At 43.8% G+C, this 23,976-nt stretch overlaps 1 protein-coding gene across 1 annotated transcript; it reads left to right on the top strand.

Annotated features, from left to right (window-relative positions):
• Window positions 1–190: 190 nt before the first annotated feature.
• Window positions 191–23,290, top strand: LOC109875840 (phosphatidylinositol 4-kinase beta-like). Its single transcript, XM_020468257.2, has 12 exons — window positions 191–648; window positions 7,747–9,008; window positions 17,639–17,866; window positions 18,126–18,359; window positions 18,476–18,585; window positions 18,660–18,764; window positions 19,039–19,162; window positions 19,270–19,383; window positions 19,619–19,770; window positions 20,043–20,175; window positions 20,412–20,532; window positions 20,672–23,290. Exons 2-12 carry the CDS (start codon window positions 7,761–7,763, stop codon window positions 20,851–20,853), a joined length of 2,751 nt encoding a protein of 916 aa, XP_020323846.1. The 5' UTR covers window positions 191–648; window positions 7,747–7,760; the 3' UTR covers window positions 20,854–23,290.
• Window positions 23,291–23,976: the final 686 nt, after the last annotated feature.

The raw sequence follows: 23,976 nt of genomic DNA, 5'->3' as shown, positions 1-23,976 counted from the left end.
GTTTCCATATATTTGATGTGTTTGATACGGTTCCATTTATTCCAATCCAGCCATTACAATGAGCACATCCTCCTATAGCTCCTCCCACCAGACTCCACTGCCACGGACATATGCAAATTAACGCAGTGAGTGCACAAGACAAATATAAAGTCTTCCTGATACGCAGAGAGAAGTCACACAACTCATTTGGGAAGATTCCAAAGACTCGTGATTTTATTCTAGGTTGAGTTTTGGAGAAAGTTGTGACATAGCAAGTCGATATTCCAATGTTATTTATTTCCAACATTGGTTATTCTGAGATTTTCTTTTCAAATCACACAATGTAAAGTAGAGACCATAAACCATCATTTGTGTTTATGTATGTATGACTTTGGTACTGAACAGATAGGACCAATGACGCATCAAACGTTGGTTTCATGCCAAGGGATGTGTTCGCTCAGATTCTCTGCCCATTGATGTGATAACGCTGGCGTCAACAGTTCTTTTAAATATTTTGAGGCGGATCCGTCAGCTGGAGGAAGGCATTTCTTTCGGAATTTGCGCAGCATTAGATTGAGATTCGACCTGGGGAGCTAGAGTCGTTCCAAATGGAATTACAAATCCAATGGATTGATTGAGACCCTAAAATCGACATTGTTTGTCGAGAAGGTAAGTTTGTTTTAATGTATTTAATTTACTTACCCAACGTTAGTGTTTCAACAACTAATATTTGTTGCTTCAGCTGGTCTGTTTAGCAAAGAATGTTTTCTCTTCCTGGGCGACGCAGTAACGTTAGCGAGCAAATCAGTCAGAGAAGCAAGCCTTTATTTGCTCTTTTTGAGTTGAGCAATATGAATGGATTTGTCTCTTAAAATTTTTTTTTTTACGACGGGAGGTTGAAGCCAGTGATTTTGAAGAATCTAGCCTACTATTTATAGCATTCAGGATATTTTAAGTGGTAGCTAGTTAACAGAAGTGCTGGGCTATGGGGGCGGCTAGCCTGGTTCTCTCACGCAGCTAGCTAACGTTAGCTAGATATTGTGAGATATTGTTGAACTGGCCTTCTGTGAACATTAGCCGAACAATGGACGCTAGTCATGCTCAGGTGTGCATTGGGCAGTGACGTGGATTTTGATTGTTTGATAGGTAACGTTAGCTACTTAGCTGCTGTGACTAATGACGATGGCGTTGTGGCACGCCTTGATAGCTAGTAAACCAGATTATTGCCTAAATTACATCTCCATAGTAAATATATTATAGTTGATTGGTTTCGCCTATTCCTCTCTGGCTATAGCCAACAACTGACTTTAAAGCGTAACCAGTTAGCTATCGTCTATGTACTTTAAACATTTTTAAAAATATATAATGCCGGTTTAGGAGTCTAACATGACGGATGGTTACCTTAGTGCACTGTTTTGAACTGCACGTGCCTCTTGACACTTTGCCCAGGACGAGACGTCACACCAGTCCATCATTAACGCTCGAGAATTGACCCCTCTATCAGTTTCATGGAGATGTCATCATTCCTCCTAGTTAGGTAAATGGATTATTTGCCTGGTCATTTGTAACTGAAGAATATAGAATCATGCACTTTGTTCCCTTGGTTATGTCCAAGCAAACAGATTCACTTTCAGGTGGTTTATCTTACAGTGCACCAAGCATTTGCAATACCAACCAGAGTATGTGAACGGAGCGTGCCCCAATTGACTGGAGCGCTGATTTCGTTCCAGTAGCGCTCACTTCAGGGCATGCCCGGGTAGCATGCATTTGTAGTCTGCTTGTATACTTCTATAGCCCCTTGCTTATGTTACTCGTCATGGAGTTCACTAAATATTTTCATAAAGAAACTGATGAAACACACAGGTCCAAAATCAAGGTGACTTAAAAAGATAAGGACCAAGATGGAGAGCAGTGATGTAGTGTCCACAACGAAACAATCATTGTGGGATCAGAAAATGCACATATCCCGAAAGCATGATGGTGTACTTGCTACTTGCACATGCTAAAATAAATAAATTAGGTGGGTAGATGCCTAAGTGTGTCATTGTATCAAAGTATTTATAAACAAATCAGACCTCTTAAAAGTTTACTTCATTTTTGTTATATTATCTATACATTTATTTTGGCCCAATAGCCATGGCATATTCCCGCTTTCTGTTTTGATTAGGTTATTTTGCCTAAACAAAACGTGTATGTATAGCTCTCTCTTTCTCTGCTCACCTGGCAAGAATGTGGACAGGATATTCTCCGCTGCTGGCCTGCTGCCACCATCGCTTGAGCCTGACCTAACTTGTGTTTCAAAATAATTAATGCAACGACACTGTAGACAGCCTAATAAGGCATTCTTCATTTAATTTGTATTTAATTCGAAGTCACAGCATATATGTACATTTTATAGACTAATAAGGATTTAATACAACTAAATGTCCCTACCAGCCCAGTGTCGCAAATGCTTCACAATGTATTTCTTTGTAGGCTATAGCCTTGAAGAAAATAGCCTAAATAATAATTCCTTTTCGTTCCTCCTTAGGCTTCCTGGCTCCTAACCAATTTAGTGTTTATTCTTTTTAATACGACATGTAGCCTATTTGAAATGACTGCTTCTTACATTCACCCTTTCATATTTATTAAAATAATTTTCATTCAAATCATATAGTTTGGTTTCATTATTTCAAAACCAAATGGTATGTCCAGGTAGATGGGTGGGTGTTGGTTAAATTGTGATTTTCTTTTCTTTTTATGAATGGAGCGGCAGTTATTTTTTTCTCCATTTGCTCTAGGAACGTTTATTTATTTTTTTGCGGAGTGGTGGAACGCTGGAGCGGTGTGTAAGTACTGCTCCATGAGCGATGAACGTGATTTCCGACCACTCAACTCACTTACTCTGATACCAACCCATGTCCCCTAAAAGAAACACCAAAATGGTGTATAATCAGGATTGTGTTTTATCCAGACAAGATAGACCAAGTTCACTGCAAACATTACTTGTATTTTTGGTGACAATGTGACATTTAGTTCAGGCATTGTATACCTACCTGCCCATCTGTGTTCAATCGAACACTGAATTTCAAGAGCACAAGTTTTAATGTCACATGCACAAGTAGAGTGAAATACCGTTCTTGTAAACTCTAAACCGAACAATGCAGTGATCAATAACAATGTAATAGAACAAAAACACAAGAGAAATACAAAAAAGGACCGTCTGTCTACCGGCATATGGACATGGAAGAGTAATTTAAAAGAATAAGCCAGCCAGTTCTCTTCCTGTTTGGTTGCTCGCTTCTATTGAATAAAATTTTACTAGGCTAGCGCTATATGGACAAGCTGCCTACTGGAGATGTATGTTGGAGGGTTTTTGTTGATTTATTGACGACACAACCACACATTCCCACTCTAAAATGGCATGTAAATATCATTCAGTTTATTCAATGTAGGTCTTCTAATAGCCAGGGGATTTTCTTGGTGAAGTCCTAATGTATGAGAGATCATGATTTGAACCGGTGCCAGATTACTCACTCCCCTGCTATAGCAGAGGAACTTTACCATCTGTGCTGTGATGGAAAGACTGAAGTAACTGATCCTCCTGGTCACGGTTTCGGAGCGCAAGCGAGACCCCAATCAGTGTTTTCTGCCTGGGTGTGCCAGTGTGCCACTACCTCATTAAATAATAAACAGAGACATGAGAGATGTAGGGCTTTGTGCGCTTGATATAACTGCCCTTCCTGTTATTTTGACTGTCCAGTGTCCACACTATATACATGAAAACAAATTTAAAGATAGTAAATACAGGCTGAAATTCTATTTCTCCTACATTTGAGTAATTTAGCAGATCCTCTTATCCATAGCAACTTACTAAGTAGTGAGTGCATACGTTTTCATACGGGTCCCCCACGGGAATCGAGCCCACGACCCCGACATTGCAAGCACCATCCTCTACCAACTGAGCTACACAGGACCACCTGTCACACTCATTTTCACCTTCTCTAAATGCCTTAATTTGTGGCAGTGAAAATGCTCTAGACATACAAGCTTTTGTATGTTACGGGGTCAGTGGAATGGTCGTTTTCCAAAAAGTTTTTACATGCTGTTTAAGGGGTGATAATTCTGTCTTCAGCCAGTGTACAACTAGATTCCCGATAACTGAGGTTGGCATTCAGGAGGGAAGGACAGCAGATGGGCTCCTCCTCCTACATCGCTGGTTGGTCAGTCCAACTAGGTTAGATGTTGTTTGTGTTTGGAGTGAGATTGGTAACAGTGAACACCCTGCATTTCACTCCAGCCTTTACCACCCAACCACAATAAAGGTGCAAGTGCAAATCTGCCTCAAACCTTTGGTCTGGTAAATAACTTTCTCACTGCCTCTGACATGCTCACACCCACACTTGTTGATGCTCTCTTCTTGTTGGAGGCTCTCTTGCCTGTACTGTATTTGACTTGCTCTGTGGCGCAGCAGACCAATTTCCTGCAGAGTGCAGCAGCTGTGTGGAGGAAGAAAGGAGGCAGACGCCCACTCTTACATCCTCCAAACCCCACATCTGGAAGCCATCGTCCCATACACTGCCTGGAGGAGCCGGCACGGGCTCCATTATTTCATAATGCTTGTTTAATCATGATCTGTGCTGTATTATACAGTTGGCCGAGTGTGCAACCATTACAACCACAGAGCCTCGCATGGCCTTCACTTGTCAAAGTGCACATTTTAAAATATATATATTTTTAATTGCTGTAAATATTTACTTCCAGAAATTCCACATAAAGAATTTCTGATGGTGTCAACTGACACATCACTCATGAAATCGGAACATCAAGCACGTCCCACAAGAATGAGTCGTGGCCTAGGTTACAGCTTGTAAAGTCGGTTAAACATTTATCTTAATAACTATTAGGCAGGTCTATCCATATCTCTGAGCAATACATTTTTTTGAAAGAGCTTTCTGTGCTGTAGTAACATTTGTGGGAATGTCATTGGAGGTCAATGTGTAATCTTATCAGTACCAAATCAGAGCTTTCGGCACGTGTCACTGTTAATTGATACTCTAGGCCTATAGGCACGGGAAAGTCAATCTCCATTGTGTGCTAATCTCAGATCGGCTTCTAAAACAACATTGGTTGGCTGAATTAATTAGGCTTGGCCTAGCTTATACCTTTTGACTCTAAAGCTGTAGTAATAAGAACAGGCTTAGGCTAATAGCACAATGTGTTCTTGGCACCTGAAATAAGTGTCAGAATATTGTATTGTGGTCTGTGCTTAACATGTAGGCTAAGTGTTAAAATGCAGGCATTGAGGGGGAGGTAGATTACTTGTGTTCTTTCAAAGTTGAGGCTGGAATGGCAATGTGTATGCCACATACTGTTCAGCTTAGCTGTGGCGTATCAGTGCCCTCTGATTCTCTGAAACTGCAGGGATGGACGGGACCTTTGAACAGACATCGCTGGAGAGAACAACCTCTACACAACATTGTGTGTGTGGACACCCCTTCAAATGAATAGATTTGGCTATTTCATCCACACCCGTTGCTGACCGACGTAAACAATTGAGTACACAGCCATGCAATCTCCCTAGACAAACATTTGCAATAGAATGGCCTTACTGAAGAGCTCAGTGACATTCAACGTGGCACTGTCATAGGATGCCACCTTTCCAACAAAAGGTTTGTCAAATTTCTGCCCTGCTAGAGCTGCCCCGGTCAACTGTAAGTGCTGTTATTGTGACATGGAAACGTCTAGGAGAAACAACGGCTCAGCCGCAAAGTGGTAGGCCACATAAGCTCACGGAACGGGACCACTGAGTGCTGAAGTGCGTAGTGCATAACAATTTCTGTCCTCAGTTGCAACACTCACTATCGAGTTTCAAACTGCCTCTGGAAGCAACGTCAGCACAAGAACTGCTCGGCTGGAGCTTCATGAAATGGGTTTCCATGGCCGAGCAGGCACACACAAGCCTAAGATCAGCCTATACAATGCCAAGCGTGGTGTAAAGCTCACTGCCATTGGACTCTGGAGCAGTGTCAACGTGTTCTCTGAAGTGATGAATTTACACGTCACCATCTGGCAGTCGGACGGACTAATCTGGGTTTGGCGGATGCTTTGAGAACGCTACCTCCCCAACTGCATAGTGCCAACTAAACTTTGGTGGAGGAATAATGGTCTGGGTCTGTTTCATGATTTGGGCAAGGCCCCTTAGTTCCAGTGAAGGGAAATCTTAACGCTACAGCATACAATGACATTCTAGTCAATTCTGTACTTCCAACTTTGTGGCAACAGTTTGGGGAAGGCCCTTTTCTTGTTTCAGCATAACAATGCCCCTGTATACAAAGGGAGGTCCATACAATGCTCCTGTGGCTGAATGCTGCGGGGACTTGCTTCCAATGTTCCAACATGTAGTGGAAAGTTTTCCCAGAAGAGTGGAAGCTGTAATAGCAGCAAAGGGGGATGATGTGGAAGCCATAGGTCCACTTTCAGTCGGTTATAAGTGTCAAACTTTGAAGGTACAGATAAAAGAAGTGATTTATCATCTTTTTCACTGTTATTGGTCAGACCTGTGGTATAAATAGGTGACATTTGCACACAGTTTCCAGCCCCGTACTTGACTGCATGTGATTCTCATTAAACCAGTTTTAACAATGGCAGTAGCAAATTCCGTTAGAATACCATTATGTATTTGCAACAAACCACTATAATTCTGAAGACTGATGCCTAGTTTATGGCACAGTGTCTTATTTTGAATACATTTTACATTTTTTCCAGAATTGAGTACATTTCACCCCAAATTCTCATTATAGAAATCTATCCATCCAAAAAGGCCTGGTTTTAGCCTCCATCGTTTAGCCCCCCCTTGAATTCCTATTAAATACTACATAATAGTATTTTAAGGCAAAACCCTAGCTTTAGCAGAGATTTTATGAAAAGTGCCCATCTCCCTGTTTGCTGAAAATGACTAGCATTTTGTTCTCCTGACATTTCTATTTATGAATGATGGACACACAATGGATGTGAAATCTTGAGCTTACTTTCCCAGACATTTTGACTGGAAATGCTGTCATGGACACTCACATAAGTACCATCCTCTCCCCTTAAAGAAATTAGGTGAATCTGCCTGGTTGCGTAATGCTCTAATCCTTTCCGTTCCCCCAGGAATTGGAAAGGGCCTCAAGCACATCTGTGAGGCTTTTGATTCATTGGCTCAGACCCATTCTGGGGGAACTTGGCCGTGCAGCCGTGGGGTCATGGGGGTGGAAACATCATATCCAATTGCATGCTCCCTCAACTTGAGACATCTGTGGTGTTGTGTGACAAATTGCAAAAATATTTGGTGGCCTATTTATTGTCCCCAGTAAAAAGTGCCCTGTGTAATAATTGTGCTGTTAATCAGCTTCTTGATATGCCACGCCTGTTAGGTGGCTGGATTACCTTGGCATAGGAGAAATGCTCACTAACAGAAATGTGAGAAATAAGCTTTTGTGCGTATTGAACATTTCTGGGATCTTTTGTTTCAGCTCGTGATAAAAGGGACCAACACTTTACATGTTGCATTTTTAAAATATTTTTGTTCAGTATACTTGGTCATGGAGAAAGGCACCCATCTTATATTCCAGATAATGAAAATTTTTCAAATGGCGAAAAACTGACTTGTTCAGTAAAATTATAGAATGTATGTATGACTTCAAGAGCAAGCATAACTTAACAAATCTATGTGATGTCATTTCCCCCCACCCCCTGTTTGTACACTGGTCTCTTGGTTCACTGACTCATCTCTCCTTCTTCCAGATTTGACTGCCGCCATGGCTGACATGGAAGTGTCTCTCTCCCCTGCCCAGATCGAGGCACTTTACCTCAGCCCCTCGCTGTCCTCCACCTCCACATTTTCCTGCCCTTCCTCACCTGGATCCTCTTCTTCCTCGTTCTCCTGCTCAGACTGCTCCTCGGACTGCCCCAACCAGCACCAGTCATCTTCCAGTCCCAGAAGCTCCAGCCCTAGTGGCTGCAGCAGCAGCGACAGCGATGGCATGCGGGGCTGCAGCCCTCCTCTGGACATCATATCTGAGGACGCTGTGGTGCTGGACCTGGTCATCAATCCCGAAGTGGCCTTGAAGGCTTGCCAGGAGGTCCTGCAGAAGGTCAAACTCCTGAAGGTTGAGGAAGAACCGGAGTTGTTGCAAAAGTGCAGCCCACAATGGCGGCTGCCCAAAGAGACCGTATACATGGAGCCTTGCAACACGGGTTCCACTAAAGAGGAAGAACTATGTTATTCTCCTCAACAAATAACGCAGAAATGCCCTCCGTCACAACAGCCTTGTGACACAGGTTCGATTAAAGAGGAGGAGGAAGAAGAAAAGCGTGACCCTCCCCGACAAATTACGCAGACATGCCCTCAGTCGCAACAACAGAATGGCGACCAGTCCTCTGCGGCGGCCAAGCAGTCCTTGCTTTTGCGGCTCTTTGAATCTAAGCTCTTCGACGTCTCCATGGCCATGTCCTACCTGTACAAGTCCAAAGAGCCCGGTGTCCAGGCCTACATTGGCAACCGCCTCTTCAGCTTCTCGGACGAAGACGTGGACTTCCACCTGCCCCAGCTGCTCAACATGTACGTCCACATGGACGAGGATATGGGCGACGCCATCCGACCCTATGTGGTGCACCGCTGCCGCCAGAGCATTGCCTTCTCCCTGCAGACGGCATGGCTGCTCGGCGCCTACTCCTCCGACATGCACATCTCTACCCAGCGCCACTCTCGCGGCACCAAGCTGCGCAAGCTAATCCTCTCAGATGAACTAAAGCCCCATGCAGTTTCTAAAGGTGTGGATGCCAGGCCTGGCCTGCGGGTCGGTGCCCGCATTCACCACCACCAGCGGCACACCATGAAGCCGTCCCTGGCCCCCGACAGCCAAATCATCCCTGCCGATGCCTACCTCTCGCCTTCCAAGCGGACACACCAGCGGTCCAAGTCAGACGCCACGCATTGCACGAGCCTGGGGACTAGCCTCAAGAGAACAGCCAGCAACCCCAAGGTGGAAAGCGGCTACGATGAGGTGAGTGCCTTAACATATTTTGCCATGCTGAGAGGGACGGGAGAGTGGTGTCAGTTGTTGAGTATAGAATGTCTTTGTTTTGTTTTTAATAATGTCTTTTAATAGTAGGCCTGTTGCATACATGTTCTCTTTTTATAGTCCCTATGTATGATAAAGCACAGTAAACCCTGTGTGGATTTTAGTTGAGGAATTTGAACCCCTACCCTGAATCCCAAGTTTTTCTCCATCTGTGTCAGTAGGAAGTAGTTGTCCTACATAACACTGTGGGAAACTTGGTTCAACCATTCTGGATTGTGCTGTGCCAGCAATACTTTTATTATTCGCAGGTGCGGCCTCTTCCATATGGAAAAACTGTTCTGTCAAAATGGAACATTCTCTGGGAGCCCGGGATTACAAGTGTTGGACCTTGAGGAGCTCTATTCCAGATCTTTCATATGGTCTAGCCAGACTACCCTCAGCCTAACTAATAAAGGGTTTGGGGTTAGGTAGCATCTGTCCCACATCTCCAGAGTTCCCTCCCTATTGTTTTGGGCGTGCAGTCTCCTCCCTCTCCATTTTGGCTGGACTTCTCAGCCAGATTGCTCTGCAGCTGGTGTCAGAGTGAGGTTGAGGGTGGGTCCCTCTTGAATGGAGAGATGGTGAAAAAATTGGTCACTTTCTATCATTGCAGACATTGGATTGTTTTAGCAGATGCTTTTGTGAGCATGTTTGTGTGTTGGCAGGATTTGTCAGTGTTGACGAGTGATATAGTCCTTGTGGTAAATCGTATAAAAGCCATGCCTCTTGGTTGGAAGAGACACTTTCAGACTAGTTTCCCTATGATTGCTTTGAGTGCACAGGGAAAGAATCATGGAGAGTTTGTGTGCTTCCCCTTGTCTGGCCTTTCTCTCAGTCTCACTGTTTCTCTGGCTTGCAGCCTTCTGCCAGTCCTCTCTCTCATCAGGGATCAGTTATTTTATGAGAAATAAAATGGGGTAGTTTTAGATGGGACAATGTCCTGAACCAGAGCAGAGTGATGGTCCCGCTCCCCTCTTTGATATATTTTACTGTCCTCACAGTTACACGCCTTAAAAAAAATAAAAAATGATAGACTTTCTGGGCAAGTGGACTCCAAGACATCTTGCTGCGTTATGCATTATCTCGCTACTACTAATGTTTCCCCTCCCACCTCTCTGTTTTTGTCATCCTTTTTAATATCCTCTACCAATCCCTCTCTCAGCTAATATCCTCTTTCACTCTCCCTCTCTCTTTTCCTCCCCTCCCTTCCCCACTTCTGCCTGCATCAAACCTCCCTGCTGACGTTGTGGCCAGTGATCCCTGTTTAATCTGTGTCGGTGCTGTGAAGAATCCTGTAGGGCACAATAACAATCCACAGAAGGCAACCAACAGCCCAAAGGAGTTCAAGGGCGCTTCATTTAATTGACTTTGCTCTTTAGGATTTATTAGCAAAGATGGGTAGAAACTGCTTCTCCAATAGAAATACCCGATCACCCTAGTAGGTGATGTCATGGCAACGTTAGGTAGCAAAGACCCAATGTGTTTCTGCACAGGACCTAACGGTCGTGCAAGCTGTCAAATCAAAGGCACTCCTTTTGATATAAAGTTGGTTTTGTTGGAAATAAAAACGTGTCACTTTCGAGGTTGTAGTAATTACAGTTTCTGCTACTTAAGCTCGGCTCGAATCTATGTTTTGGATTTTTTTGTAAAAAATGTATTTATTTATTTTACCTTTATTTAACCAGGTAGGCAAGTTGAGAACAAGTTCTCATTTACAATTGCGACCTGGCAAATTAACAACAAAGTTTATATTTGTCACTTCTCCCATTGACTTGCCAAACCCCGGTCTGGTCGGCAGAGTCTGCTTCGCAAGCGTTATGGGAAGTCTCATTGTTTGGGCCTCTGTTTAGAAACTAGTGATCACTAGTTGGATGGCAAGCAGTCCATTTTGCTTTGTAATAATACATACTGTACTGATAGTCCTTTTTGCTAAGGCTTCACTTGCCATCTTGTTAGTCCTGGTTATTTGCCTAAGAACTGACTAGTTTTGTTTTGATCTTTTTACTTGGCCTCTGGCTGGATTGCAATAGTGAGGGAAAAACCAAGAGGCACCAATCACAGTGAAGAGGAAGAAGAATGCTGTGAAATATGTCCACCATTTTGAGCCGCACTGTAATGTGAGTGGAACCGCCCCCACAGTGCAGGTTGGGTTGTGTGTTGCATAACGGCCCTTTTGTTTACAGTCTGGGCTAAGCTGTCAGTGCCCAGCATGCCTTCTCTGCCTCACTACTTCCCTCTTCCTGCCCCCTCATGTTGTCTTGGCAACAGCCACTGGGCTGGGGCACTGGTGGATTCAGATGGCTCCCTTTTTCCCCAGAGTGGGTTTCAATGTAAACATACACTACCGGTCAAAAGTTTTAGAACACCTACTCATTCAAGGGTTTTCTTTATTTTTACTATTTTCTATATTGTAGAAAGTGGAGACATCAACTATGAAATAACACATATGGAATCATGTAGTAACCCAAAAAGTGTTAAACAAATCAAAATGTATCTTTATATTTGAAATTCTTCAAATAGCCACCCTTTGCCTTGATGGCAGCTTTGCACATTTGGCATTCTCTCAACCAGCTTCACCTGAAATGCTTTTCCAACAGTCTTGAAGGAGTTCCCACATGCTGAGCCCTTGTTGGCTGCTTTTCTTTCACACTACGGTCTGACTCATCCCAAACCATCTCAATTTGGTTGGGGAATTGTGGAGGACAGGTCATCTGATGCAGCACTCCGTCAATCTCCTTCTTGGTCAAATAGCCCTTACACTGCCTGGACGTGTGTTGGGTCATTGTCCTGTTCAAAAACAAATGATAGTCCCACTAAGACCAAACTAGATGGGGATGGCGTATCGCTGCAGAATGCTATGGTAGACATTCTGGTTAAGTGTGCCTTGAATTCTAAATAAATCAGTGTCACCAGCAAAGCACCATCACACCACCACCTCCATGCTTCACTGTGGAAATACACATGCGGAGATAATCCGTTCACCCACACCGCGTCTCACAAAGACACCGGGTTTGGAACCAAAAATAAAAAAACATTTGGTTTCTTGGCCCAAGCAAGTTTATTTTCCTTCTTGCTGTCCTTTTAGTAGTGGTTTCTTTGTAGCAATTTGACCATGAAGGCCTGCTTCACGCAGTCTCCTCTGAATTCTTGATGTGTCTGTTACTTGAACTCTGTGAAGCATTTATTTGGGCTGCAATTTCTTAGGCTGGTGAATCTAATCTTATCCTCTGCAGCAGAGGTAACTCTGGGTCTTCCTTTCCTGTGGCGACCCTCATGAGAGCCAGTTTCATTATAGAGCTTGACGTTTTTTTTAAAGAAACTTTCAAAGTTCTTGATCTGTATTGACTGACCTTAATTTCTTACAGTAATGATGGACTCTTTGCTTATTTGAGCGGTTCTTGCCATAATATGAACTTGGTATTTTACCAAATAGGGCTATCTTCTGTGTAATTAACTTTTAGGGCTATCTTCCACAAATGTAACTTTTAATGAGGCACACCTGTTAATTGAAATGCATTCCAGGTGACATCCTCATGAAGCTGGTTGAGAGAATGGCAAGAGTGTGCAAAGCCGCCATCAGTGCAAAGGGTGGCTATTTGAAGAATCTCAAATATAAAATATATTTTAATTGGTTTAACACTTTCTTTTTTTTTTTAGTTACTACATGATTCCATGTGTTAATTCCTAGTTTTGTCTTTGCTATTATTCTACAATGTAGAAAATAGTACAAATAAAAATCCTTGAATGAGTAGGTGTTCTAAAACTTTTGACTGGTTTTGTATGTGTTTTTATATAAATGTTTTACTTATCCGTTCGGAACAAGTGTTAATGTCGAGCCCTGCATTGTTGACTTGGACATCAAGACATTCGGTGGAAGGCAAATGCCTCAACATTGATTTGACTGCTGTGAAATCAGTTGTAAGTCTTTAGACTGACTTCCTTATCAGACAGGCTAGTACAGAGGAGCTATCTGTTGTCTCCAGATTAGCTCCACCCTTAGAATACCGCGTTAAACACTGGGCAACGTGTTACAAAAATCACCTGGACTGCAGGTTCAAAGGACATGTGCTCTACTGCTGACGTATATGCACAGACAATGTATTTCTGCCACACCTTGTTGCGTTCTGCAGGTAACCCAAGCCTCGGGCTCTGTCTCCCTGTCGACTCTATCCCCAATGTAGTTGTCATCAGCAACATGTACTTTGGTTACATGTCTATTGGGGGTGCAGCTAATTGCTCATTTTGGCTAGACTCCTGAAATGCGTCACAAGAGGGCGACACGAGTAGCTCAACCTATTTTTGTGTCCTTAAGCACCAAAAGTATAATCGGGCACACAGCCATGCAATCTCCATAGAGAAACATTGGCATTAGAATGGCCTTACTGAGCTCAGCGACTTTCAACATGGCACCGTCATAAGAGGCCACCTTTCCAACAAGTCAGTTGGTCAAATTTCTGCCCTGCTAGAGCTGGTCAATTGTAAGCTCTGTTATTGTGAAGTAGAGATATCTAGGAGCAACAACGGGTGCGCCGCGAAGTGGTAGGCGCCACAAGCTCACAGAACAGAAGTGGTAGGCGCCACAAGCTCACAGAACAGAAGTGGCGGGTGCTGAAGTGCGTAGCAAATCGTATGTCCTCTCTTGCAGCACTCGCTACCGAGTTCCAAACTGTATCTGGAAGCAACGTCAGCACAATAACTTTGTCGGGCGCTTCATAAAATGGGTTTCCATGGCAGAGCAGCCGCAAACAAGCCTAAGATCGCGATGCCAAGCGTCGGCTGGAGTGGTGTGAAGCTCATCGCCATTGGAAACGCGTTCGCTGGAGTGATCCATTACATTTCACTTTTTTTTATTTAACTAGGCAAGTCAGTTAAGAACAAATTCTTATTTACAATAACCCGCTGTCCTCCGGTAGGCCGTCAACTGCCTTGTTCAGGGGCACAACAGATTTGTACCCTGTCAGCTCTGGGATTTGATCCAGCAACCTTTTGTTTACTGGCCCAACGCTCTAACCACTAGGCTACCCACCATCTGGCAGTCGGACGGACGAATCTGGGTTTGACGGATGCCAGGTGAACACTACCTGCCCAAATGCATAGTGCCGACTGTAAAGTTTGGTGGTGGAATAATGGTCTGGAGCTGTTTTTCATGATTCAGGCTAGGCACCTTAGTTCTGGTGAAGGGAAATGTTAACGCTACAGGATACATTCTAGACAATTCTGTGCTTCCAACTTTGTGGCAACAGTTTGGGGAAGGATCTTTTCATGTTTCATCATGTCAATGCTCCCATGCACAAAGCGAGGTTCATACAAAATTGTCAATCGGTGTGGAAGAAATTGACTGGCCTGCACAGAGCCCCGACCTCAACCCCATCGAACACCTTTGGGATGAATTAGAACGCTGACTGCAAGCCAGGCCTAATCTCGACTCTATGATAGAGCAGGTATCCACTCAACCTTTTCAAATCTATGAATTTCATTTAGGGAAGTATTACCCAGCCACTTTATTTGTTTGTAAAACAAATAATTTTGCCTCGTTAAGCACTGGTCCAGAATCAGTTTAGTTATTTTTCTGTTTAGAACAGTTGATTGGTTTGAAAAGGGGAATCGGGTCCCAGGAACACTCAGGGACCCTTCCTCAACAGGACATCCTGTCCACTGGAAATAATGTTCAGGCAGTTTGCCGTTTGGTCATGATCCAGAAAAATACATCTTCACAGGAAAGGCAGTAGAACGCAAAGGAAGCTGCTTGGTTTGCCTGTCAACACAAAAATACCAAGGAAATCCTATGAAATACGGGTTCCTCATTCTGGAAAATCAGTGCTTATGAATATGCCTAACTAGGGCTGTGGCGGTCATGAAATTGTCAGGCGGTAATAGTCATGCAAATGACTGCCGTTCTCACGGTAATTGACCTTTTTAACATAAACATGTTTAGTGTGCCTTTTTGGGACATCTAGATTTTAGAAAGTCTAATACATTTTATATAGCCATCACAATAAAATCCATTATTTAGTTGTGATAGGCCTATAAACCTGGGAGTGTCTTAAAATTCAAAATGGGATGCAGCTCTGTATCTTGATTTGTAAGAGGGGGAGATCTAATCAATGGAAGATGGAATTAAAAGGGAAATGAGAAGGGTTACAACGACCAAAAGCCAACCGGTATGCTGCCATTTATGCTATAATCGGAGTGGAGTTAGCCTACATATAACTGTAGGACAGTGAATTTTATGGCTAGCCTCAATTAGCCTAGTTCGCTTGCTTCTCTGGGTTTGATGCAGTCAAGACAGGTACTGTGTAATCGGATGGGAGGATAAATAACTAGCAAGAAGTTAAGGGGTTGCGGTCTCTACCTCCTGTGCCTCTAGGCTCATAGTGCTCCGAGCCTCCCATGTCTTACTTACATGTTCTCACACACACCGACCGACAGACCGAACTTTCTCCACTCACTAACAGCCTACAGCTTCTGTCTCTATGGCTCCGGTTGAATAAAGTAGCAAAACAATTGTCTTTTCTGCTGCTTCCCTCACTCTGCTCGAACCAGTTGTCTTTTTGGGAAGATGTTTTAAAAATATGCATATTGGGTCTGGTCCATTTCGGGACCAGGAACTTTAACTCCAGTCACTATTTGTCCTCATCATTTAGATTATTGCAAATTCAATCATGATGTGATTAGAGGGACAATAGAGTGCTGAGTTCCGGGCCATTAGCAAGTTTGGTAGGCAATCCATCAGTGCCATTCATTTGTGCAGTTTTGGATTGGGATTACCATTCCCAACTGTCATGGAATTTAACTGCGGTCATGACCCGTGACTGCCGGTGTGGCGGTAATACAGCCCAAAAGGCCTAACCCATGTATGTCAACGCCACCTTTTAAGGCTCTGTTTCAATGTCCACACCAACTAAAAAATGCATGCATTGGGCATGATTTCTCTGTAGGATACTAATATGGACATTGGCATGTAGTTCAATGGTCTCTAACCCCTTGCGTTTTCGCTCTATAATCGGATAACTTGCGTCATGTTTTTTTAAATACTCCTGGGATTTTTGGAATCGGGAGACTCTGCTAAATGTAAAGACACCTGGAGTAACCTGTACTAAACGAAAGATTGGTCACATGCAGATGTTAATGCAAGTGTAGCGAAATGCTTATGCGTCTAGTTCCAACAGTGCAGTAATATCTAACAAATTCACAATGACTACCTTCTATACACACACACACACACACACACACACACACACACACACACACACGTAAAGGGATGATTAAGAGTATGTACATATATGGATGAGCAATGGCTGTAGGCAAGATGCAGTAGATGGTATAAAATACAGTATATACATATGAGATGAGTAATGTAGGGTATGTAAACATTTATTCAAGTGGTATTTAAAGTGACCAGTGATACTTTTTAAAATGAAGTAATCTTATTAAAGTGGTAAGAGATTTGAGTCTGTATGTTGGCAGCAGCCACTGTTAGTGATGGCTGTTTAACAGTCCGATGGCCTTGAGATAGAAGCTGTTTTTCAGTGTCCCAGCTTTGCTGCACCTGTACTGACCTCGCCTTCTGGTGGATAGCGGGGTGAACAGGCAGTGGCTCGTGTGGTTGTTGTCCTTGATCCTGTGTCACATGCAATGTTGACACACAATGTTTACACATTTTACATGGTAGTCCTAAGCCACAATCATGCCACTGGCAGTAGTTCATGCTGCAAAAATTGTCCTACCTGGTATTAAAGGTAACTCAGCGGTATAACGTAGATGCAGAAAGTAAACCGCATTGTGGGTGAATTTCTGCAACAACGAGGAGAAGCGCGAGGCTCAACTTCTTCGTTGTTTTGGTCACCTGGCTACCATGCTGTAGCAGTGCGACTGTGTGAGCGCAAAGTCTTGAATCTCGCTCATCTCAATATCTGCAGTGCTGCTCGTGGCAACACATTTAATTGAGTCTACCTTTTTTCTTTCTTGTGTGTTAAGTATTTTAACAATGTTAACCGTCCCATATGTTAGCCTACTTGGATCTTGATTCAATGTTTCCATTAATTTTTTTATATTTTTTAAGCGTTTTTAAATGGTAACATCTCAATCATAAGGTTATCTAATTTCAAAGTAGCCTTAATGGTGGACTGTAGAATAATAACTTCCTCTGTCGTTTTACCTATTATAATGGTATTGAATATTGCTCATACTTTAGATATGAATATTGGACACCATAAGTTGACTAAACATCTCCAAGGTATCTGGGTGTCGCTCAACTCTATCATTTTAACTATTGTGGTACTGCAATGGTTTGACAGAATTTATTTGCTTCCTTCTTCCTGTGCCCATGCATTCTTAGTCTTATACCTCCCTTGGTTCTCTTCTGATTCCGCTCCTAAAACATCCTCCATTCAATTCCCATCATACCCATCTTCCTCCCTCCTTTCTCAGCCTTTTAATTTGTTTTTGTAGTCATTCAGGAAAGGACCTGAAAGTTGTGCCACTTGTTATTTGCTGTAACTCATTGTACATTTCTTCAGAACACAAAAAGACATCGGTCTTGATCGAGATTCTAACTCTCCTCCTCTCTGTAGCCGCTGCGCCTGACGCCGCAGAGGGCGTTCATCAAGTCTCTGATAAGCATCGGAAAGCAGCTGGCCACACTGCCCACCAAGGAGCAGAAGACCTGGCAGCTCATCTCAGAGCTGTCACAGCTCAACTACAAGCTGCCCGCCCGCGTCTGGCTGCCCACTGCAGCCTTCGACCACCACGTGGTGCGCATGCCCCACACACAGGCCGTGGTGCTCAACTCCAAAGACAAGGTGAGGCGACTTGTTGTAATATATATGTATGAGGTAAACACATACTACAGGCTCCAAAAACAAGGTGACCAGAAGACCTAGTAGTTTGACACGTTAGTTTTTGTTATTAATTTCCTGAGGAGCCTTGAGTGTAAATGGAGTGGGCCCCAATGCTCTTTGTCAATGGAACTTCCTGCTTAAATGTGTCTTAGAAAAATAGGTCTAGAACTCCAGTCCCTAAGTATGCCTTCTGACCTCTTCTTTCTCCCCTTCCTCTCAGGCCCCATACATCATCTACGTGGAGGTGCTGGAGTGCGAGAGATTCGAGACATCCGGCATTCCCCTGCGCATACCAGAGACGCGCATCCGCAGTGCCCGCTCTGCGGACAACCTCCTCCCGGAGTGCATTGGCATCACAGCCGAGCAGCGCGCCGTCAGCTTCTCCACTGTGCCCAACTACGACAACGACGACGAGGCCTGGTCCGTGGATGACATTGGCGAGCTGGAAGTGGAGGTACCGTGTGGCACAATGTGACTTCTTCAAGTAACATTTTGATGACTAGGCTGTAAGGGAAGGAGGGAGTGAATCAGATTTGAATGTACTTTAACCCTGGGGTCCTATGGTTCCAGCTCCCAGAAGGCCACACCAGTAGCAGTGACAACATTTCCCAGTTCTCTGTGGACAGCATCACCAGCACGGAGAGCAAGGAGCCTGTCTTCATCGCCGCCGGCGACATCAGGTATAGTGTCACTGTCAGACAGAATTAAGACATTCTTGTTATAGTTTTACAACCACGTGTTTCTTTTGTCTTAGGCGACGTCTGTCAGAGAACCTGGCCCACACCCCCACAACGTTCCGGAAAGATCCAGAGGACCCGTCCGCTGTGGCGCTCAAGGAGCCCTGGAAGGAGAAAGTCAGGTGGGTGATTGGTACATAGAAATGGAATTACTAGAAGATACAGAAAATTGGTGGGCATACACAATCCCCCACTGAGGATGCATGTCTATCCCACTTTTTTATTTAACCTTAATTTAACTAGGCAAGTCAGTTAAAACATTCTTATTTACAATGACGGCCTATCCTGGACGACACTGGGCCAATTGTGCACCTCTCTTAGTTCAGCGAAGAACAATGCATTGTCAAGTCATTTGCTGTTTCCTTACTATTTCCTTCCTCTCTCTCCATCCCTCAGGCGGATAAGGGAGGGCTCCCCTTACGGTCACCTGCCAAACTGGCGGCTGCTGTCAGTCATCGTGAAGTGTGGGGACGACCTGAGGCAAGAGCTACTGGCCTTCCAGGTGCTCAGCCAGCTACAGGTACTTGACTCGCCACAGTAGAGTCCCATTCCACAGAAAAGTCCTCTGTGGTAGTATTATTAGTGTTCACTCACTAATTCACTCCACTTCTCCTCTATCCTCTCCAGTCCATCTGGGAGCAGGAGCGCGTCCCCCTGTGGATCAAGCCCTATAAGATCCTGGTGATGTCATCAGACAGCGGGATGATTGAGCCTGTGCTGAACGCTGTGTCTCTGCACCAGGTGAGCAGAGAAAATGAAATGGACCCAATTGGGCACTTGATCTCATGACAAAGTTGCCTAACAATAACTTCAGGCTGAGTTGTTTAGCTTTGTAGTCCAGTTCCTCTTGGGATGACAGATTTTGGGAATATTAGTAATGGTTTGATCACACACTGGAATGCCGTGTCGGTAGCTTTTTCTAACGGACTACGGTGTCTGTTGCTATTTTATGCCAAATGCTATCTCTGTGCTCCAGGTGAGGAAGCAGAGTCAGCTGTCTCTGCTGGATTACTTCCTGCAGGAGCATGGCAGTTACACCAACGAGGCCTTCCTCACCGCCCGGCGCAACTTTGTGCAGAGCTGCGCCGGCTACAGTCTCATCTGCTACCTGCTGCAGGTTAAAGACAGGTGGGCAGCCCTCCCTTCTCACCCCTCTTCAGTTTCACTAGTTATATTACTCATGTTCCATTTCCCCTCTTCCTTTGTCTTTGAGCCTGTTTGGCTGTGTTTACACAGGCTGCACAATTCTGATCTTTTTCCAATAATTAGGCAGAAGTGTCAGAATTGGGCTGCCTGTGTAAACTGTTTTTGTGGTCTGATCTCAACTACCACATCCCACCCTCTCCTGTATTCCTAAACTGTTTATTCAGTCCCCCTATCCCCTATCTCCATTTTTCCAGACACAATGGAAACATCCTCCTCGACTCGGAGGGCCATATCATCCACATTGACTTTGGCTTCATCCTGTCCAGCTCTCCCAGGAACCTGGGCTTTGAGACCTCTGCTTTTAAGCTCACCAGTGAATTTGTGGATGTGAGTCAAATAAATCCTACTGCATGCAAAATTGCATTGTCATATAAAAGTGTAAACCGGAAAACACTGTGGAATTGATCATACAACTAGCTCCCTAACAATCTGCGTAAATACATCTGTCAGTGTTCGAAGACGCTATTGGCGACAATGAGTTTGCTGGTTAGCTGCAGTAGCCTGCATAACCTGTTGGTTTTGTATGTGTAAAGACTAACCTCTTGTCTGTGGTTATCTCTCAGGTGATGGGAGGCCTGGATGGAGACATGTTCAACTACTACAAGGTGCTGATGCTCCAGGGCCTGATAGCTGCTCGCAAACACATGGAGAAAGTGGTCCAAATAGTGGAGATCATGCAGCAAGGTACTGTTAGCTAAAACCGTATATTCGCATGAGCAGTGTGTTGTGTTGGTTTTCCATAAACATGATCTATCTTTTTCTGTGGTCTTGGTATTGCAACTCCTCTGACTCCCTCTCCCTGGGTCCCCCCCCACCCCACCAGGCTCTCACCTGCCCTGCTTCCATGGCTCCAGCACCATCCGCCACCTGAAGGAGCGTTTCCACATGAGCCTGACGGAGGAGCAGCTACAGGTGCTGGTGGAGCAGATGGTGGATGGCTCCATGCGCTCCATCACCACCAAGCTTTACGACGGCTTCCAGTACTTCACCAACGGCATCATGTGAACAGTTCCACACCAAACTCTACCACATGGGACAACCACATGTGCGAGCAAGCGAACATGCATATAAAGATGGTGGTAACCTGTGCATATGGACTCACGCATGTGTGCTTGCCATAGCAGCACATTTAGGAAAATGGACTCTTGTATAGACAAGTGCAACAAGGTCCTGTTTGCGAACTATGTATGTTCTTTGTCTTAGACGGACCTCTGTTTTCCCCCTCCTTGTTTTGGCCTTGTGGAGGGGGGGGGGTCCGCACCTTCTCTCCCTCTTGTCCTCCTATCCATAGGACTTTTAGCGCATTGACTGTTCTAAAACGAGGCATAACGCACAGTTCAAATCACACACACGAAAAGGATTAAGTATCAATATCAGAGGAGGTACTTCATTGAAAAGGGGGAGGGGCAACACTGGAGAGGGAGTGGTCTATATTCAGAGGAGCCAAGAAGACTTATCAGAATGGATGGAAGACGAAAAACTGTGGACCAATTGTGCAAGAGCGTCACAAAGCAGTGCATATTGAATATATTGACTTATTTTTGTTCTTAGAGAGCAAAATGGACTTTGAGAAGCCACTGTGTAACGACAAAGAAAGCACAAGACATATCATTTGCGGAGGTTTTCTAATGGACATTTTCTTTGTTCTCTGAAAATGTCTATGGTTCTCAAGAATGAGCCAGCCCGAAGAGAGGGGGGAAAAAGGACTATTAAAAACCATTGGTGTATGAGTGTTATCTGTCAGGGAAAACAACTCCTTAATCCAAGGTTTAATACATTTTGAACAATGTTTAAACTGGAAAGTTGTGAACTAGGACCAACTCATCTCTTATTAGGGGTCCAAGCATATGCAGCAAAGCTGCTGGTTGTATGTGTTTTTGTTCCCATCCTTGATAACAGGTGCAGTTTCATTTCAATCTGGGTTTTGGACAACTGAGGCTCGTTCAGTAGAGCACATCTGTAACACATTTAGTGTTATAGATAGAAATACCATGAAATAGAAAGTTCTTTATCTCAGTTCTCCATGGACTCTTGTCCTTACTGAATAAGCATCACAGACTATCAGGAAAGGGCAGAATGTTTTACCATTTAATATGCCGACTGTGTTATACCAACATGCATCATGTAGAACTTTGCTTTGCTTGTTTCACTCTTTAAACCACCATACTTGAAGGAACGCTAGCATAGTGATGAGCACTTGAGTTATGTTGAACCAAAATGGCTACCTGTGGTTAAATTTATGCAAACACTCAACATTGATGTTCCACTAATCTCTAACGAAATGTGATTATTAATGCATTATTGTTGTATGGTTTGTTAACTTAGGTTGCATATTTAAAGAATGCTCAACACTTTCCTCTCTGGTTGGCTCCGATGCATTCCTGTGAATAACTCGGGCCAATTTAGAGCGAGGGTTGTCCTTGAGCAGATTATGTAAATAATGGGAGTGATTTCTCATTCCTGTCCGTTTGTCTTGGTCTGTTTTATTTCTCCTTTTGTTTTGAACAGTATGAGCTCACAATCACAAGTCAACTTCCTTTATGTGACTTTTTTTTCCCCTTGTGGTCTCAAACACACATGTATTGAAGAGAGTGGTTTCAAGAGCTACATGCTTAGCCTATAACTTATATTACCTGCTCATGTCTCATGTTTGAAAGCTGAGTCGTTGGTGGGGGGGCTTTTGTGTGTAGCAAAAGTGACAACTTTTCTCTCATGCAGTCATTCCTGTGAGAGAACCGATGCCTTGACGTACGAGAGGTACAACTTTTATCAATGCAACAGTTGGGACAAGGGCATGCAGGTCATGTACCCAGGAAGTGCTTTTATCAGAAGTTTAACACTCCCGCTTACTCTTCTCTAAACACTACTACTGCATTGCTTTTCCCTTCATTAATTCCAACCCTAACCTTATTCTATAAAGTGCATTTTATCTTTGCTGGAGCGGGTGCTGTCTGTCAAACCTTTTGTGTTGATTTTGTTTCCCCATTTGAGAAGCAGAATTTTGTCCTTGTCCAGTGTCACACCAGGTACATGCTTGTCCATTCAGATGACACTGAGGCCAAGGGCTAAATTCAGTGCAGAACGATGTTCAGACTGCTCCAGATAGAAATGTATTGTATAGATCACTTGTTTTCAAATAGAAAGTGATGTCTGCCTTCTAAGTTCTGAACATTGTGCCCTCCTGAAAGAGACATGGGTTTTATACAGAATTGGTCCACACCAAGCAAAGCATTTTTTCCAGTAATTAACTATGGTTGATATGGAGTGCCTTTGTCCTTGATACTAAAGACATTTAGAATGTACAGGGGAAGCAATTGTCCACTTTACATTGTATCAAAACACAACACTTAAGCTTCCTGATTGTTTAACTTTTCATTTGTGGTTGAAACTAAATGCATGACTCATTCAATAAATCAAATTGTTTTTTAATGTGTGATAATTACATATTCAGACTAGTAATTTGTGTTGCAGTAGGTTTCTAGTTTCCCAATTAAATGACATTCCACTCTTCACATTTATGCAAAATTCATCAAATGAGAGAAACACTGAGTATACTAAACATTAGGAACACCTTTAATATTGCATTGCCCTCACAACAGCCTCAATTTGTCAGGGCATGGACCCTACAAGGTGTCGAAAGTGTTCCACAGGGATGCTGGCTCCAATGCTTCCCACAGTTGTATCAAGTTGGCTGGGTGTCCTTGGACCATTCTTGATCCACACGGGGACTGTTAGTGAGAAAAACCCAGCAGCATTGCAGTTGACACTCAAACCGGTGCGTCTGTCCCCTACCATAACCCGTTCAAAGGTACCTTTCTTGCCCAATCACACACAATGTCTTAAAGCTTAATACTTCTTTAACCTGTCTTCTCCCCTTCGTCTACTGATTGAAGTGGATTTAACAAGTGACCGCAAAGGGATGATAGGATTCATCTGGTCATGAAGAGGTTAATGCCTTTCTTGGACTCCCATCCAAAGATGGAAACGAAAGAGGGGCAGAGAAGAAGTTGAGAGGTTTTTCAATAAAAAAATTTTTTATAAAAGGGTCAAGGAGTCGAAGGAGCTGGCTGCTTTTGAGAGAACGAGTGGGACAAACTTACACGAACGGGTTCAAGTGGACAAGAAACA

The sequence above is a fragment of the Oncorhynchus kisutch genome, linkage group LG14, assembly GCF_002021735.2.
Source record: "Oncorhynchus kisutch isolate 150728-3 linkage group LG14, Okis_V2, whole genome shotgun sequence".
Classification (NCBI taxonomy): Eukaryota; Metazoa; Chordata; class Actinopteri; order Salmoniformes; family Salmonidae; genus Oncorhynchus; species Oncorhynchus kisutch.
The sequence above is the reverse complement of the archived record's forward strand: the minus strand, read 5'-3'. Positions and strand labels throughout refer to the sequence as shown.

Coding starts and splice junctions, on each gene's coding strand:
- LOC109875840 (XM_020468257.2), top strand. CDS start 7,761: ATGGCTGACATGGAAGTGTCTCTCTCCCCTGCCCAGATCGAGGCACTT. Junction 18,586..18,659: donor ATCGCCGCCGGCGACATCAG/GTATAGTGTCAC, acceptor CTTTTGTCTTAG/GCGACGTCTGTCAGAGAACC. Junction 18,765..19,038: donor CCCTGGAAGGAGAAAGTCAG/GTGGGTGATTGG, acceptor TCCATCCCTCAG/GCGGATAAGGGAGGGCTCCC.